Source organism: the organism of the source record quoted next, unplaced genomic scaffold (assembly GCF_019419815.1).
Source record: "Pyrus x bretschneideri cultivar Hongxiangsu unplaced genomic scaffold, Pyrus_bretschneideri_v1 Contig41, whole genome shotgun sequence".
Lineage (NCBI taxonomy): Eukaryota > Viridiplantae > Streptophyta > Magnoliopsida > Rosales > Rosaceae > Pyrus > Pyrus x bretschneideri.
Window position 1 is genome coordinate 1,300,660 of NW_025999735.1, and position 20,489 is coordinate 1,321,148.

At 34.5% G+C, this 20,489-nt stretch overlaps 2 protein-coding genes across 2 annotated transcripts in view; both read left to right on the top strand.

Moving 5' to 3' along the window:
• Positions 1 to 20,489, top strand: part of LOC103959480 (probable disease resistance protein At4g27220) — a 98,974-nt gene that overhangs the window by 23,897 nt on the left and 54,588 nt on the right. The gene's annotated exons all lie outside the window — the stretch shown is intronic.
• On the top strand, positions 339 to 8,542 carry LOC125469271 (disease resistance protein At4g27190-like). The gene is given in 5 exon segments (XM_048566392.1): positions 339 to 3,020; positions 5,739 to 6,308; positions 7,324 to 8,075; positions 8,077 to 8,167; positions 8,339 to 8,542. Coding segments are annotated over 5 exon segments (4,266 nt in total). The 5' UTR covers positions 339 to 371.

Here is a 20,489-nt window from a genome sequence, read left to right on the forward strand (position 1 = left end):
GATTATACATGATTTCAAAGTTTTTATGATTTGAAAACAGTTGCTTAAGTTCTGTACCAAGCAAGTTTTATTAGTATAATAATTGTATATGAAAACTTGTTCATAGTCTCGACTTCTACTTTGCAAGTGTGGTATAACCTTCTTTTTGCGTTTACTATGCAGATTTCTCTAAAAGCAAAAGAAAACAAAAAGATTTGCATACTACGTTGTTTTTCTTCATGCGTAGTCTTGATCATGAGTTAAGGTATGACCTATTGTTGAATTTTTTTTTTTTTTTAATTTCATCTGCTTTGAAAAAAAAGAAAAAGAAAAAGGATTCGTATATATTTAACAGATAGAAGAAGCAGACGAATTGGTAAGCTGAAGGTGCCATGGCGATGGAGATAATCACTGCCATTATTCCTACAATAATTGACTTCACAGTTAGACCACTTGGACGGCAAGTGAGTTATGTCATTTTCTACAAAAGCAACCTTAAAGATCTAAGGAGTAGATTGAAGAATTTTGATGCTACCAAACAAACGATGAACCATGCGGTTGAAGAAGTCGAAAGAAAAGTTAATCAAAAAGTGGAAGCTGATGTCTGGAACTGGCAGACAGAAGCGGATCAGATCTCTCGAGAGGCAGAAGCATTATTGGATGATGAAGGCCGTACAGAGATAAGGTGTCTCTATATATGTCCTAACCTGATATCCTATCATCAGCTCAGCAGAAAATCAACTAAATTGGTGAGAAAGATTGAAGAACATGAAAATAAAAAAGAGTTTGCCAGTATTTGTTACAATGCTGCCGTGGAAGACATATCTGCCATAGCCTCTGACGAGTACATGGCCTTTGAATCAAAGACTTCAATGGTGAAGGATATCATTACGAAACTGGAAAAACCTGATATCAACAGGATTGGTGTGTACGGATTAGGGGGCGTTGGGAAGACAACACTTGCCAAAGAGGTTTACAGAAAAGTTGTGGAAGAGAATTTATTTGATGATGTGGTTATAATTCTAAATGTAAAAGAAAAGAAAGACGATGAAACAATTCAAAAGGAAATTACCAAAAAGTTGAGGATGGACGTTGATGAATCCGAGGATATGGGAACAAGGGCAAATCTCCTACGGGCCAGGATAAAAGATGGGAAGACTCTTGTCATTTTAGATGATGTATTGAAAAGAACTAACTTTGAGGTTATGGGACTTGTCGGTGTATCGAACTTGAAGTTATTGTTGACATCTAGAGAAAGAAAAGTTTTATTCTCTGATATGCGTACACAAAAAGAATTTCGACTTGGGTTTTTAACAGAAAAAGAAAGTTGGAGTTTGTTTGAGAAGATGGCAGGTAATGTTGTGAAAAACAACCGTATACTGAAAGAAGCAACCCAACTAGCAAAGAAATGTGGAGGTTTGTCGGTTTTGGTTGTTGCAGTTGCAAGTGCTTTAAGGGATAGTAGTCTGGAGGAATGGAAAGATGCATTGAGAAGTTTCAAAACATTTGACAAGAAGGAATTGAATGAAAAAGCATTCTTGGCTCTAGAGTGGAGTTACAAACAATTGGAGGATCAAGAGCTTCAACAATTGTTCTTGATTTGCGGAATTCTTGCTGGGGGTTCGATGTCTATAAGTCTTTGCAGTGACTTGTTGAAGTATAGTATGGGTTTGGGCTTGATAAAAAATGTTGAGACAGTGGAACAGTCACGGGTTTCATTGAATTTAATGATTAAAAAACTAAAAAATTCTTGCCTATTGTTGGACAGTTATGAAGATGGGACTGTTAGGATGCACGAGCTTGTTCGAGATGCTGCTATCTGGATTGCATCTGATGATCAAAAGGCGTTTTTAAAAGTATATGGAGATGAGGTCAAAGAATGGCCCACTGAGGATTTATGTAACAAGTACACCGCCATCTCCTTGAGGTTTTGCAAAATCCCCAGATTTCCTGAAGTACCTTGGGTATGCCCAGAATTAAAATTGTTGGTCTTGGAGAATGATAATATTGGCGACTCCCAGGAAATCCCAAGCAAATTTTTTGAAGAGATGAAAGAACTCAAAGTGTTGGATGTAACCAGATTCCGTATTCAGTCGCTACCTCCATCTCTTGAATCCCTAAAGCATCTCCACACATTGGGTTTATATGACTGCGACTTGGTAGATATAACTCTTGTTGGACAGCTAACAAACTTGAGAATCCTTAGCGTGATAGAGTCCAGGATTAAAGAGTTGCCTGAACAAATAGGACAATTGACTCGTCTACAATTATTGGATTTGTCCGATTGCTCTGAACTTGTTATGATCTCACCTAATGTTATATCAAGCTTGACAAGACTAGAAGACTTGAGGATGGGAATAAGAAGTTTCAAGCTGTGGGAAGGTGAAGGTTTGGTCGATGGCAGAAAAATTAATGCTAGCGTTTCAGAGCTGAAGCACTTATCTCATCTATCTGCATTGGACATACACATTCCAGATGCTAACCTTCTTCCAACCAACTTGTTGTCCGATAAGTTAGAAAGATACACCATACTTGTTGGTGGTTGTTGGGAATATCCTGTCTTCGATGAAACCTCCTCTAACATGCTAAAACTCAAGCTCACCAGGAGTAATCAATTCGATCGGGGTATAAAGTTGCTGGTAAAGAGATGTGAGCAATTGTACTTGGATGGGGTAGAGATTATGAATATTATTTCCTATCTATTTGACAGTGAAGCTGTTAATCAACTGAAGCATCTCCACGTCCAAAACAACGACGAAGTCACATATGTCATTAACTTCGTTAGTTGGAGTTATTCTCATAATGCCTTCTCTTGCTTGTAATTTCTATCTCTTGAAAACCTTGTGAGTTTGGAAAGCGTATGTTATGGGCAACTCATAAGTGACCATTTTCAAAAGTTAAAATCTTTGACACTACGGAATTTACCAAAGCTTATTGGTTTCTCTTCCAATGGCAAGCAATTAACGAATGATACAAATGCCGACAAAATCGTGTTGGAGGATGAAGTTGGTGGACCACCGAAACTGTTCAGTAATGGGAAGGTACTTTCTCTATCATTTTTATAGCAAAATGGTTGCATGATTCTTTCTCACTATACTTTTCTTCTTCGAATTTCGATCATATAATTCTTTCATGTTTTAAATTAGAAGAATATTAAAGTGGTATAATTTTCATATGTTTTCCTCACACAAAACCATTTAAATGGTATATTAAATTAGGTTTCTTTCGTGTTTTAATTTTCATATGTTTTCCTCCGACAAAGCCATTTAAATGGTATATTAAATCAGGTTCTGATAACCCACAATATTCAATTATTGATATTGAGATTTATTTTCTCATATTGTATGTCATTTCATGTCCATTCCCTCGGCCAAAAAAAATAAAAAAACAAAAAATCAGAGCGCAGCCAAGCGAATTAGAGAATTTGTATCGTTGAAATTTGATACAACGATTGAAGTTATTTTAACTTTTAAAAACAATTTCTGTTTGTAACTGTTGGATCAAATTTCAATGGTAAGGATTTCATGATTTGGTGAATTAGGAGGAAGGGATCCGGCCAAAATTCCTTTCCCCTCTCCCATTCTCCTTCCTCCCCAACGCCACCAATCACCGCCCCCTCCCTCACGGACCACCACCTCTTCAAGCACAGCAGCAGCATCTCCCTTAATGACGTCATTGAGATCTCCAAGGTTATGAGGAACAGATACATGGCCGAAGGCGCTCGCGGGAACGGTGATGTAGATTCTCGGAATCTGCGTCTCGGAAAGGACCCCAAGGATTTGCAATAGGAGATCGTCGTGGTGACGTCGAGATCCCTCTCGATCGACAAGGGTGTAAATTCAACGAATTTTGCACGTAAAAGAAATTTCGGGGGAGACACTCATTATTCACAAATCTGACAGCCCAAAAGGGATTTATTCTTCAATCTTTCCAAATTTGGTGGTCCCCTATTCTTTGCAGCAGCAATTAAATTGAAGGGCGAGGTTTTTGGGTTTGATTTATGGATTTAAAGTGTGAAGGAGATGCAATTGATATTGCTGCTGTTGTGTTTGGGGAAGTGAGAGAGTGAGAGAGAGAGAGAGGAGGATGAGCGGCCCTGAAAATCTAGAATCGAACCGAAAAAATCCTAATTCCAAACCAAAAATTTCCCAAATCGAAATTCCTGAAATTTTGGTACGGAATTCGAGATTGGCTTCTCAATATTTCGAAAATCTCATACCGAACTGAAAATATATGTGATTAATTATTATATATATATATATTTATACATATATATTATATATATTATTCTTTTATAACTGATGCTAGTAGTTTCTAATTCATGCTCTGCAACCTGGAATGCCTTATACCTTGCATGTTTTTCATGTTCTGTTTGATATTCATTTGGATTTTACTATTGCTCCTCTCATGGCAAATGATTTCAGAAGACTTAATTCTTTTGTCTCTCAACAAATTGCCAAAAGAGTTTAATTAATTTGAATTTTGACTCTGATAAAAACAATCAGGCATGCTAGTGTTCGATTAAATGGTAGTGTGAATGAAATGACATTCCTAGTTCATGAATGTGTTCTTGAATTATATATTTGAAGAACAATTCATAATTTCATATTTTAATTTGGGATTCCCGATTTGTCCCGAAATCCTGAGATATTTTCGGGATACGTGAAAATTTGGTTTGGAATTGATCTTCAAATTCCCGTCTCAAAAAATTTCAATTTGAAATTTGGGATGCTAGTTTCGGTTCGGTATCCCATACCAAACCACCTGTAGTTTTTTTTACTCCAATTCGTTCCTTGCTAGTTTATGAAAGTAGAAAGATGTACAGCTGTTTAGTGGCCTAGTAGCTTACTTTTTTAATATATGACCTTTACTTTATATCTATACATTTGGAACATATATGGTTAACAACAATGTAGATTATAATTTTCTAAAATAAACATGAATTTTGTTATGTGCTATGCAGATTTTGATATCCAATTTAACAACCTTGACGGTGCATCAATGTGATAGTTTAAGATTCATGTTTTCGAGCTCCATGGCTAAATGTCTCGGGCAACTCAAACATCTCACGATATCCGAATGTCAAGCACTACAAATGGTATATGACACATCATCTACCACTCAGGTGAATGGTTTTGAGTGCCCAAATCTAAACTTAGTTGACATAGACTCATGTGATAGTTTGAAAAATGTTTTTCCCGCCTCAATGGCCAAAGATCTTAAGCAACTAAGCAAGTTGAAGGTTAGTAATTGTGATTTACTGGAGGAAATTGTCGCGAAGAAAGAAGGACCAGAAACAGCATACGAGGAGTTCGGGTTCCCTAAAGTAACATTTATGGAATTTGGTAATCTGCCCCAACTTCAAAGTTTCTATCCAGGACTACATATTTCTAATTGGCCATCACTCGACATATTAAAGTTCACGAAATGTGGTCGTGTGGAGATTTTTGTTGCTGAATTTTCAACATATCAAGACAAGTTTCAGTTGGGCCACCCAAGAGCAACGGAACAACCTTTCTTTTTAATTGAGAAGGTAACCATACTTGTACACAACTCTTTTGATATTCGAAATTTTATCTATCTTTTGACAAAAAAATAAAAATAATGAAAATCGAAAGACTTACAGCTCTCTTGTAGCCCAGTAGCTTATTTAATATATGACCTTTACTTTATATCTACACATTTGGAACATATACCCCTACAACAATGTAAACAATAATTTTCTAAAATAAAAATGAATTTGTTTCTATTCTATGCAGGTTTCCATGCCCAACTTAACAACCTTGACTGTGCATGGATGTGATAGTTTAAGATTCTTGTTTTCGAGTTCCATGGCTAAATGTCTCGGACAACTCAAACATCTCAAGATATCTAAATGTCAAGCACTACAAATGGTATATGACAAATCATCTACCACCCAGTTGAATGGTTTTAAGTGCTCAAATCTAAACTCAGTTGAGATAGACTCATGTGATAGTTTGGAAAATGTCTTTCCTGCCTCAGTGGCCAAAGATCTTAAGCAGTTAAGCAAGTTGAAGGTTCAGAATTGTGGTTTAATGGAGGAAATTGTTGTGAAGGAAGAAGGACCACAAACGACATACGAGGAGTTCGGGTTCCCTAAAGTAACATCTATGGAATTTGATAATTTGCCCCAACTTCGGAGTTTCTATCTAGGACTACATGTTTCTAATTGGCCATCACTCAACATATTAAAGTTCACGAAATGTGGTCGTGTGGAGATTTTTGCTGCTGAATTTTCAACATATCAAGACAAGTTTGAGTTGGGTCACCCAAGAGCAATGGAACAACCTTTCTTTTTAATTGAGAAGGTAACTGTACTTGTACACAACTCTTTTGATATTCGAAATTTTATCTATCTTTTGACAAAAAATAATAATAATAATGAAAATAATAATGAAAATAGAAAGACTTACAGCTATCTTGTAGCCCAGTAGCTTATTTAACATATGACCTTTACTTTATATCTACACATTTGGAACATATACCGCTACAACAATGTAAACAGTAATTTTCTAAAATAAACATGAATTTTGTTCTATTCTATGCAGGTTTCCATGCCCAACTTAACAACCTTGACTGTGCATGGATGTGATAGTTTAAGATTCTTGTTTTCAAGTTCCATGGCTAAATGTTTCGAACAACTCAAACATCTAAAGATATCTAAATGTCAAGCATTACAAATGGTATATGACAAATCTACCACCCAGTTGAACGGTTCTAAGTGCTCAAATCTAAGCTCAGTTGAGATAGACTCATGTGATATTTTAGAAAATGTCTTTCCTGCCTCAGTGGCCAAAGATCTTAAGCAGCTAAGCAAGTTGAAGGTTCAGAATTGTGGTTTAATGGAGGAAATTGTTGTGAAGGAAGAAGGACCACAAATGACATACGAGGAGTTCAGGTTCCCTAAAGTAACATCTACGGAATTTGATAATCTGCCCCAACTTCGAAGTTTCTATCCAGGACTACATGTTTCTAGTTGGCCATCACTCAACATATTAAGGTTCACGAAATGTGGTGGTGTGGAGATTTTTGCTGTTGAATTTTCAACATATCAAGACAAGTTTGAGTTGGACCGGCCAAGACCAACGAAACAACCCTTCTTTTTAATTGAGAAGGTAACCATATTTTACATAGCTCTTTTGATATTCGAAATTTGATGTGAATTTTGCATACTAGTTAAACATACAATATCAAGTAAATCCATTTATTATGTGAATTTTGCATACTAGTTAAACATACAATATCAAGTAAATACATTTATTATGTGTTGTCCAGTTTTTCAAAAAATTTTAAAGCATGTTCTTATCGTTGATTATATTTCAGGGTAAGTCATTCCTCAACTTGGAATACTTAATGTTGGATAAGAATACAGAGATTTGGTATGAACCGTATGGTCCACTCCCGGCAGAGTTGTTGAGCAAAGTAAAATCAATTTATTTTGCTACTTCACATCCCAAGTCAGATGTTTTCCTTGAGAATTTACAGAATATTGAAATGCTCCGTGTGCTCTCTGCTCCTTGGAAAGAATTATTTGTCCACGACCACCGAGGAAGTAGTAGAGAGGAAAGACATGAAGTTGAGACCCTCCCACGTGTAAAGGTTTTGTGGCTCATCGATATCCCGGAGCTGATACATCTAGGAATGGAAAACTCCCAACCAGGGGGCCCTGTTTTTCCAAACTTGGAAGCTCTAAGCGTTCACAAATGCGGCAGATTAGAGAATCTAGCTTCAACTTTAATATCCTTTCGGAATCTAACCGTTTTCATCATAGGGGATTGTCACGGACTGCAATACTTACTTCATCATTCTGTGGCTAAGAATTTGCAGCAACTCAAGGAGTTGGACGTTATGGCCTGTGAAAGAATGGTAGAAATAGTAGCGAGCAACATAGATGATCCAGAAAATGAGATTACTTTCAGTTGCTTGCAACGTTTAAATCTTTCTGATCTACCAAGACTGCAAGGATTTTGCACGGGAAATTGCATTTTCAAAGTCCCATCCTTACTGCCCAAGGATTTGATTGTCAAGAAGTGCCAGCTGATCATGTTAAAGATTTCTCCTGATGGATTACTTAAGAGATCCACGTCCAGAAAGACTAGAAATAGTAGAGGAAACTGATGATGTACTAATGCTAAGTGATTCAAGGGAGAATGATCGTGATCAAACTGTAAGTACTTCATTCAGTAATTAAGCATCCATTAATTTCACTTTCTGAAGCTTGATCTGTCAAATTAAAAAGCCTGATTTATTCATCTTATTCACAGTTGTTCAGTCAGACTTCATATTGAACGGTTTGTGTGTTTATTTGTAATCGTTAACTAAATGTATATTTATACAGGATCAGTTGATGATTGCGGATTCAAATGTAGATGTTACAATTGCAAGACTTTTTGCCAAAGAGGAATCCTCCTTTTTTGTTCGGCGTGTTAAGGTTTTCCAATTGTGTGCGATTGTTTGTTTGTGTATTATTTTCCTCTTCCTTTTGTTTTTCCTTTTAAAGGAAGAAATATCAACCTCGAGAGTCGACTGGAAGGCACTCTGATCTGTTGGACCACACTACACATTCCACGGAAATCACATTGGTGTGTTCAAGTTTTTAGATGGAGAAAAACTATGCTACTTGGAGTCGATGGAAGTACGCATTGGAGATCCTAGAAACATGTTTCCCTGTTCTCCCCTCAATGGTCTGTGCCCAGCCTTGATTCCCTGGCCGATCTCATCTTGTTTGATATAAGCCTGCAAGCTACAGCCTCAATGGAAAGCTATCCCAGAAACTTGTGCAATTTGGGAAGGCACTAAGGCATATTCCATGTCATGTTATTTTTGTAAAATTATATTAATTTATTTTAATTTAGATTTTAATTAAACTAGTTACTAAGAGTGAAGTTTGGAAATTGGTTATTTAAAATCCATATGCCTTTCGAGGTCACAATTTATATTTTTGAATAGAACTCGATCTCACGAACGCATAGGTGCAAACCGTTCGTGAAACAAAGCTATAACGAAAGAATTATTAACATTTAAAGTTAAAGATATTTTGGTAATTTTCTTCAATTTGGAACGCTCTAGATTTCTGGAGCAAAGATCTAAGAAGCCATGTGTGAGGCTGGGATGGAAGGAAAGAAAAGAAAGAGTAAAAAATGAGAGAGGGGATGGGAGAAGGATCGACAAGAAAGGAAAGAAGGAGGAAAAAGTAGAAAAGCTAATCCTCCTCCTCGTCAAGGTGCTTTCTTTGTCCATTTGATTATTCAATTCATGAATCCCTCACTTACCAGTCTTTGATTCAAAATTTTCCGAACTTTGAATCCCTATTTAAAGTACGTAAGTAGTCTAACGAGGAGGTTAGATGCAGCCATAAAGTGTATGAAAAATTACGATACGATTCAATTCTCGAGTTGTGATTTGCCATATTTTGGAGGCGGGGTATATTTTAGATATAGGTATTTGGCGACATCAAGTGTTAGTCCTGGACGTATGTCGGGATCGGGGCGTGACATTCTCAATGTCTCACGCAACCATCTCTCAGGGGAAATCCCTACAACAATTCTATAAATGGTGAGTGTGGATACCTATGGCTTATCTTATCACAACTTGACAAGTCCAATCCCAAATCATGTCATTTTCCTAAAGGATTTTCTAATGTCTCAAAATCTTAAATCCAACTACATTTCTCAACGACCAAATGGCCACATATGAGAAACCAAAACAGAGCCTTAAAGGGGGGAAGAAGAAAGAAAAAAGAAACAGAAGAAAGGTACTGTTCGACTCCTACAGTAATGATTTACCTTTCGTTTTGGCAAAAGTTTCCCATTTTGTTGGAGGTTTAGGCACAGGCAGCTGTAGAGAACATTGAAAATTTACTAACATTGAAGATCTTCGTGTGCTCTCTGCTCCTTGGAAAGAATTAATTGTCCACGACCACCAAGGAAGTAGTAGAGGGGAAATACATGAAGTTGAGACCCTCCCATATGTAAAGCTTTTGTGGCTCATCGATATGCCAGAGTTGAGACATCTAGAAAAGGAAAACTTCCAACCAGGGGACCCTGTTTTTACAAACTTGGAAGTTCTATGCGTGCACAAATGTGGCAGATTAGAGAATCTAGCTTCAACTTTGATATCCTTTCAGAATCTAACCATTTTGAATATATGGAGTTGTCACGGACTGGAGACAACTATTTGTCATATTCCAAGAACATGATGAGCACCACTCTAATCATGTATGCTTGTATTGACTTGTGTGTTTCGTCATAAAAGTGTGATTATATTTAAAGCTTTGTTTGCTACATTTTCGGTTTTGGTGTTTGGGAAATAATGCTTGTGTGATTTCTGAATTGGTTTTTGGGATGCACCTCAATTTCCATATTTTCTTCACACTCTCTACTAACCTTAATGAAATACTCATTTTATTTCTTCCCATGTTTTGCCTCTTTTCTTTTTTCTTTCTTGTATTTTGCTTCTGTGATACGCGAAAAAGATCATTTCCAACCATCTTCTTAAGAGCATCTCATATACACTGAGCTCCTAACTAGAATTTAAAAAGGACTAGTAGTTACTGCAGCTTTAGCCCGTGCGGTGCTGCAAGAATGTCAAATGAATTCTAAATATTGTTTGTGTGTTAAAATAATGAACTAAACCATAAATGTGCATAAAAGCTCACTGAATATTCAATTCGATGTGATTAGATTCATTTCAAATAAGAACCAAACCAAAAATGCACATAAAAGCTCACTGAATTACCAAATTTGAATAATTTGGGCAATTAGAAAAATCAATTATTTTGGTTATAAATATAGGAGTCTAGGCAAACAGTTAAACCGAGTTAGACTAACATGAGAGCTTAGGGAAAATAGTTTGAAGACTAAACTATGTCATGTGATTCATTAGTTGGCCAACGTTTGTTTTATATTTGTTGTCAAACGTAACACCTATATACATGATACTTGTGGACCATAACATTGCTTTTTATATCATGATGAGGAAGAAAGAATGTCAAGTTTGGTGTATGAAGAATTGTCTAGGGTATAAAGCAATGAACTTCCAAGTGATGCACTCTTGTTAAGTTTGGTGATAGGTTAATGATAGCTCTTCTAGATAAGTATGTTTGCAAGGTAGCACGTCCCTTATTCTGTATGAGGAGGTAAACCATAACAAATGAGAATTGGATGAGCTAATTGAGATGATGTCAACACCCTATGTGGGTGAGTAGGAGATGTATGATTTATATAATCATGTATTACATAAAAGACAATATTATTCCACCCAATATAGGGTGTGCTATTGATATCATTTTCTCTTCCCCTCCTAGCCGCTATATAAAGATGATCTTGGGGAAAGGCGAAAACACACTAGGAGAAACAATTATGTTTGCTCTAAAGAGGAGAGAATAAGCTCTCAACTCTTAGGAATCTTTTTCTCTCTTAGTTTAGCCTCTAGGGTATCACCTTGGCCCTAGGATGCTACTAAGAACTACAACTGTTTCAGAATGCACAAGGTATGTAGGCAATCTAGCTCGGCTAGATGCAACCGAATACTTTCTTTAGTGACACCCTTATTTGTAGTTCATGCAACAATTCGTCGAAACAGGATGGCTCTCTGATCTGTTCCGAATCGAATTCCTTTATATTATTTGCATACATTACCAACAATTTTATTCTCCCTTTTAAAGGAAGAAATATCAACCTAGAGAGTAGACTTGAAGGCTCTCTTATCTGTTGGACCACATAAAACATTCCCAAAAATCACATTGATGTGTCCAAATTTTTGGATGGAGACAACTATGCTACTTGCAGTCGTGCTGTGACTATTAGTCGTAGTTCCAAGACCAAGATGGGCACCACTATAATTGTCAGCAACTACCTTTTCGGATTTAAGCTTGCAAGCTTCTGCCTCAGGGGAGAAGCATAAGTTGTGTGATTCTGTTGGCAAGGTGTCGAGACACTAGATGTTGTACCACTAGATATTGTAGAATTTTTGGAAAGTAACTAGTGTCTTGAAAAACTAAGAAAATACAACAGTGTAGCGATCTTCAGCAAAAGAAGAATATTGTTCTCGAAACCAGTTCCTTTTAGCTAGACAAAGAAGAGTCCATTTGGGATTCATCATAACTCTATAAATGAAGTGTTAGTAAAAATTAGCTTCAGTATCTCTTCGTACTGTCACTTAATATTAATGACATCCTAAATTAATGGCTGTGATATCATCATTGAATGTTGGTGATCTAACGAGTGACCACTTTTTAAACGTTATATAGCTATTTAAAATATATAAATCTATTTGGAGTCACTCTAAATTTTGAATAGTTATTTATGTAATTTTTTTAGGAAGTGTTATTGGCACTCTAAAAATCTCATTCTACACTCCTCACAAGTGTATTTTTCTTTCCTAATATAGAAAATTTGGAGTGTAGAATGAGATTTTGAGAGTGTTAATAACAATTCCCATATTTTTTTTTTTTATATGTTAGGTTTGAAATTTTTTTCTGTAAGGTAGACTGTTAGGAAGGACTAGGCCTGAAAAACGGGTCGTGTTTGCTGTGTTTCGTGTCGTTTTTGTGTAAAACCTATTATCTTAAAAGGTCATGTCGTGTCACACCTGTTATCTTAACGGATCCTTAATAGGTCAGGTCACTTTACCCAATAGGTAAAATGACTTGACCCAGTATGACCCATTAAGAAAAACATTATTCTTTTCCTTAAATTTGCACATACCACATTGCCACATAAATTTTACTTCAAAATATAAAAAACACATTTGTTGTTAAGTACTACATCTACAATTCAAAATAAGAGCCTAATAAAAAAGGACCAATGCACTACTAGTCTACTACAAAATATCAAATGTGCAATGATATGCAAAATGAATGACTTTTTCTTTTCAAAATTGTCAAGCCTTTCTCAGAAGTTATGTTGATGATGTTTTCAATAAGGTTTTTCCACATTAGAACTGTCTTGTGCATAAACCAAGTATAGGAAAACCAAACATTATAAACCATTTAATTTATAAGAAGTTTACCAAAATAATTATAAAAAGAAATAAAACAATAGTATTATACCATATAAAAATATATTACCTCATTTTTTTTCAAATTCTCTAAATTTAATTTAATATATATAGAATTATTATAGTATTTTCAGCGGTAGAAATTTATTAAATTAATATTTTGCTTATCGTGTATCGGGTTACCCACATGTATACTCGAACTAACCCGTTATCTTAACATGTGCTTATCAGGTTATCCGATAACAACCCGATTCATTATCGGGTCGATTTGATAACTTATAAATTTAATATCTTATCATGTCGGATTAACTAATCATGTCAGAAATTGTCCAGCCTATGAAGACCTTACATTGAATTCCGGGGTATTATAGTGATTCAATTTAGAGTGTTTCAGTGACGCTACCGTGTGTGATCACAGAAGGGTCAATGGGGTCAATGGCCCCATATGAGTCAGTGAATCACTAACAGCCGACATTTAATTTATAAAGCTGGAGCTAAAGGTCTGATTCTCCTTAACTTTGTGCAAAGTGGTTCTCCACTCGTTGAGTTAGACAGCACTAGTGGACATAACAGTCAACTTTCTTCTTCCACGCCATATTAGAGAAAAGATTCAATTAGTGGATCAAATACTCAAATTAGCCGAGAAACCTCCAACCTAGCTTTAATTTCGATCGAGGAACCAGTGCATAAATTTCCACTCTAAATTTAGAAAAATATTGGTAAAAACTAGTAGCAATGTTATTGGAATGTTAGGAAGGACTAGGCCTGAAAAACGGGTCGTGTTTACCGTGTTTCGTGTAGTTTTTGTATAACACCTATTATCTTAAAAGATTATGTCGTGTCACACCTGTTATCTTAACGGATCCTTAATAGGTTGGGTCAATTTACCCAATAGGTAAAATGACTTGACCCAATATGACCCATTAAGAAAAACATTATTCTTTTCCTTAAATTTGCACATACCACATTGCCACATAAATTTTACTTCAAAATATAAAAAACACATTTGTTGTTAAGTACTAAATCTACAATCCAAAATCAGAGCCTAATAAAAAAGGACCAATGCACTACTAGTCTACTACAAAATATCAAATGTGCAATGATATGCAAAATGAATGACTTTTTCTTTTCAAAATTGTCAAGCCTTTCTCAGAAGTTATGTTGATGATGTTTTCAATAAGGTTTTTCCACATCAGAACTGTCTTGTGCATAAATTAAGTATAGAAAAACCAAACAATATAAACCATTTAATTTATAAGAAGTTTACCAAAATAATTATAAAAAGAAATAAAACAATAGTATTATACCATATAAAAATATATTAACTCATTTTTTTTCAAATTTTCTAAATTTAATTTAATATATATATATAATTATTATAGTATTTTCAGCGGTAGAAATTTATTAAATTAATATTTTGCTTATCGTGTATCGGGTTACCCACATGTATACTCGGACTAATCCGTTATCTTAACATGTGCTTATCAGGTTATCCAATAACAACCCGATTCATTATCGGGTCGATCTGATAACCTATAAATTTAATATCTTATCATGTCAGATTAACGAATCGTGTCAGAAATTATCAGGCCTATGAAGGCCTTACATTGAATTCCGGGGTATTATAGTGATTCAATTTAGAGTGTTTCAGTGACGCTACCGTGTGTGATCATATAAGGGTCAATGGGGTCAATGGCCCCATATGAGTCAGTGAATCACTAACAGCCGACACTTAATTTATAAAGCTGGAGATAAAGGTCTGATTCTCCTTAACTTTGTGCAAAGTGGTTCTCCACTCGTTGAGTTAGACAGCACTAGTGGACATAACAGTCAACTTTCTTCTTCCACGCCATATTAGAGAAAAGCTTCAATTAGTGGATCAAATACTCAAATTAGCCGAGAAACCTCCAACCTAGCTTTAATTTCGATCGAGGAACCAGTGCATAAATTTCCACTCTAAATTTAGACAAATATTGGTAAAAATTATAAAGGCTTAACTATGGTAATGGTCTTTGAATTATATTTTGAGTTTCATTTTCGTTAAGATGAATTGTCTACTTAATTCCTAAATTAACATTTGAGTAAGAATTAGATCCTTCAATTATTTTTTTAGATAAAATAAGATGAATTGACGAAAAATTGATCAAGTGTATCACATGAAAGTTACGTAACTTAAATTGACAACAAATTAAACAAAATGGTTTTGCATCTAGTATTAGAAATGTAATTGATAAGTTTTAATAAGTTTAAGGATTGACTTTTCTGAAAAAAATAATTTTAAAACTTAATTTTCACTCTGATAACAATTAGTTGCAAAATCGGGATATTACTCTTTTTGTTATAATGAAATTCTAAAAATAGTCTTTACAGCTACTTAGTACTACGGTCTATTAGTATTCTTCTTCACTCATAAGTAAGAGATCTTATGTGCGTCCAAATTCTTGGATGGAGACAAATATGCTACTTGAAGTCGTGCTATGACTATTAGTCATAATTCCAAGAACAAGATGGGCACCATTATAATCGTCCGCAACCGCTTATCGGATTTAACCTTGCAAGCTTCCGCCTCAAGGGAGAAGCCTTGGTAGTGTGGTTTCTGTTGGCTCAATTCAAGCCTTGGTTATATTATGTTTGTGTATGACTGCTTGGACCTTTTCGATTTTGGCATTATTGCGGTGGCAAGATCAGGAGAAATGTTCTTTCACAAACGAAATACACATTTTAGATCCTATAGGATGCACGGTTTCTTGGTGCTAAACCAACGTCATTTCTCATGGAACAAAACTGGTCGCATGTAAAAAATGATGAGAGTTGCACTGATGACCTATCATCACATCAGAGACTTGTTGGACAAGTATTTAATATGTGTCCTGCAAATTCAATTGCAAGAAAGAACAAAACATGAATTTCAAAGTTTTAATCTCTTTAGCAAATGAGATTAAGACAAGAATTTAAAATTACATGATTCGAAAAAGCTAGAACCCAAAAGTTATAAAGTTTGGTGAGAGGTCTTATTTTTTTATGTCACCTTCAAGGACGTGTAATGTATATCCCTCTTAAACGTCACAACATTTCAAAATTTTTGAAAGTGTCCTTCAAGAAGGAACTGCATCCCCTCCGGATTCAAATAGATCTGAACTCACTAAGCAATGCATCCGGACCATTGAAATTTGATCCCAACGGCTACAATTATTCAAGAATATTAGATTCCACATAAATCTACTTAAACCAGTGGGGTCAATGGCCCCACATTAATTTACAAGGCCGGAGATAAAGGTGTGGTTCTCCACTAATTGAGTTACAACACAAGTGCACTTAACAGTCAAGTTTCTTCTTCCACGCCATATTAGAGAAACAAGTGCATTTTTGCTCTTCATCTTTAAGTTGACGCCATATTAAAGAAACAAGTGCATTTTTTCTCGTCATCTTTAAGTTGTGGTAATATTCATTATTCTATTTATCAGTGTTGAATGAATTTAAAATTTTGAGGTTTATGTATATCTACTATACATATTTCAAAATTAAACACATACAATGCTATAGAAAATATGATGAGCATCATCATCACTTGAGGATAGTGAGCAAAAATTTTACCTTTTAGAGAAAAGCTTCAATTAGTGGATAAAATACCCAATTAGTCGAGAAACCTCCAACAAATCTTTAATTTCTATCGAGGAACTAGTGCAAATATTTCCAGTAGTCTAAATTTAGACAAATATTGGTAAAAACTAGTAGCAATGTTATCTGAATTATACTCGAGTTTTATTTTCATTAGGGTGAATTGTCGACTCAGTTCCTGAATTATCACTTGAGCAAAAATTGGATCCTTAAATTATTTTTTGGGTAAAATAAAATGAATTGACAAAATTTGACCAAGTGTATCACATGCAAGTTACGTAACTTAAATTGACGAAAAATTGAATAGAATAGCTTCGCATATAATATTGGGAGCTTTCAAGAAAAGGGCTTGATCTAAGTTTATTTTAACAAAAAATCATGCTATAACTTTGATAAAAAAGAATTAAATATTAATGAAAAACCCTTAAATTTTAATAAAAATGACAAAATAACTTAAATTTTAATGAAAATGAAATAATTTTAATGCAAAAAATTTATTTAAAAAAAAAAACTGACGCGCAAGACCCGTGCGTCCATCACATACACTGTTTATGAAACTGAACATTATTTATAAAATTGAACGGTACTACACTATTTATTGGTCTAGTTTCATAAATAATGCCTAGTTCCTAGTCATGTTTTATAAATAGTGCCCAGTTATTGGTCCTGTTTCATAAATAAAATATAGTAATTGGTACAGTTTTATAAATAGTTTCTCTTTCTTTGTTGGGTTTCATAAACAGTGTTTAGTTATTGGTCCACTTTCATGAATAATGCCTAGTTCTTGGTCATATTTCATAAATAGTGTCTAGTTTTTTGTCCAGTTTCATAAATAGTGTATAATCCACTTTCATAAATGTTTTCACCTATTGGTTTAGTTTTAGAAATAGTGCATAATTCTTAGTTTCGTTTCATAAATAGTGTCTACTTATTAGTTCAGTTTCATAAATAATGTCTACATATTGGTCAAGTTTTATAAATAATGTATAATTCTTAGTTCAGTTTCTTAAGGTTTGAAACTTATACCCTACTCATTGTGCCCAAAACAATGAACCCAGAAGTGATCATTTAGATTAAAACCTTGAGAAGATTATGTCCTTAGTAATTATATTTAAAAATATGTTTTAACTACCAAATTAAAATTCCCTCACATTTTTTACATACCTACAATAATTACATGTAGTTGTCCATCCAAATTCTTTAGCTTGGATGTCATCTGTGAGAAATTTTTCCTTATGCTCATAACACAAGTGGTACATCACGTGTTATTATGTAAGTGGTGGGAAATTTTATTTTTTATGTTATTAATTTTTTTAACACAAGAATCTCATCACTTGTATATAGACACATGGTGTACCAATCGATTTCTAGGCACATTGAAAAATCTCTCGTCATCTTGACTACTATTGGGAAACAACACCACAAAGATAAAACTGGGAAATGTAATTCAATTTGAAGTCTTTCTCTTATTCTAAGCCAAAAAAGAAAAAGAAAAAAGAAATCTCTTAATGATAGCTGGCAACAGGAGAAAAAAAAAGTGAAAAAGGGCAGAGGGTGTGGGGGGGGGGGGGGTACGCGCGCCCAGCGCAAGTGGTATTTTTTATGTTTTATGTTTTATTTTTATTTTTTTTATCCTTATTATTAAATTAAATTAGTATATAATTTTTTTTATTAAAATGTAAAGATTTGAAGTCATTTTCATTATTTTTCCACATAATATTAGGATGTAATTAGCAAATTTTAATTAATTTAAGGACTAATTTTTCTAAAAACATAGTTTAAGAACCTAAAATTTACTTTGATAATAATTCAGTTACTAAATCAGTACATTCCTCTATTCGTATGAAATTCCAAAAATAGTCTTTGCCTTTCACAAAATTGGACGCGCGTTGCGCCACTAGTATTTTCCTTCAATTATTGAGCGCATTGCTTTCTAATTTGCTTGACTTAAACAAATGGACTATTTAGACCATTTCTTGACTTGACATTTGCAAGTCAGGCTTGAAGCTACCGCAAAAAAAGATAACAGCTTCTTCTGCCTGCATGTGTTCGTCTGATGTTTTCAACTGTTATTCCAAGAACATGAAAGGTTACTAACGCCTTCAGATTTCCTGTATTCCCACTCCATAATTCTTTTCACACTTGCGTTTTTATGTTCTCTGATTTTAATTGCAGCTTGTTAGAAGAATATAAAGAGTTACGCACCCGCCACCGTTCTTACTTGTTTACTTGCAACTTGTTCTTACTTGCTCAAGCTTAAGAAGAAAATAAGGATTGTCCTTCCGTTTCCTTCTTTGATTTCATTCTGTGTTAACTGTTAATTCAAGGGTTGGCGCGTCTTTAGATTTTCCATATAATATTCATGGAAAGTGTTCTATTGGTCACTTGATAATTTTAATTAGAAATATTCCTTTGCTCTCCTTCTCATGCTGCTCTCTCCTCTTTGCGAAATCTAAATGAAAATTTTTGGAAATATTCCTCATCGCTTATTGAAGACTTGGGACTGGTTTGGTATTGCTGTGCTTTGAAAAAAAACTGCTTTTGGTGTGCTGTGAGAATAAGCAGCTGTGAAATAAAGCAGCAGAGTGTTTGGTAAACTTTTTTGTAAAAGTGCTTTTGAAAAGAAAAAAAAAAACAGTATTAGAGTGTTTGGTAAACTTTTATGTAAAACAGATGTGAAAAAAAACCGGTTTTTCGAAGCTGGTTTCTTTGCAATTTGGGTTTTTCGAAGCTGGTTTCTTTGCAATTTGGTATTGCCTACTTCTGTATGAAAAAGGCAATCAGTTTCTTTGCAATTTGGGTTTTTTTTTTTTTTTCCTTCTTTGGTTCCTGTACCCTTTTTCCAATCTCTTTTCTTCTATTTGTTTTTGTTTTTTTTTTTTTTTATTGTTTTGGCCTGTTCTGTAGAGAAAGTGTTCGGTATAGCTCGAAGAAGAGTACGATAATTGGCGCTCCAGATGTACATAATCAAACTCTAATATTGTTAGACTATTAATTATTATGTGGTACTGTGTGTGAAAGGAGAAATAGCACTTTAAAGGCAGGAGAAATTTTTTATTGTGATCGGAAAACAAGTGGTAGTTTTTATATAAGTAGTGGGAAATTGTATTTTTTAAGTTATTAAATTTTTAACACACATATCTCATCATTTGTATAGTAATATGTGATGTACCGTCCATGTACTGGTTACATTGAAAAATCTCTCCAATGGGAGGAAGAGAAATAAATTCCACGTCCAATTATTTGTATAGAAGAATGAATTCTGCTTTTATAGACATTAATCATATCCTTTTGTGGAGGTAGATTCTCTGCCCTCCCACTTCTCGTGCCCTCTTGTGCCCTCTTATTTGTGTTGTCACGATTAAACCACGTTAATATTTTATATTACTTAATCGTAACCACATCTAAAACAGAAGAGTACGAAAAGTGGAAGGACAGAGAATCTTTCTCCTTTCACATGATGCTTCATGTAATTTAATTATTATTTCTCTTAAAATCAATCAAAAGTTCATCTGCACTATTAGGAAAATTGCGATGGACTTGTAAATCGTACGTACATTGATGATCTCGAAATAATTTGACATTCCTTTTGCTTTTGCTATGCAGTTGTCTCCAAATGAAAGCTCATTAGAATGCATAAACAAAACGAAAAGAGTTGCAGTCGATTAGGAGCTCCGGTATGTACTTTATTTCCTTGTATAATTTCGTTTAAAAAATTATCATCTGTACTTCAAAAATTAAATTGTCCAAAAATTTAATTTCATTTGGGAAATGTTTTTTTCTTTTGAAAATTTTGTTTGCACTTCAAACTCTTGCTGCAACCACCGTGTCCACCAATACTGCTACTATCTTATACATTACACAAACATTAG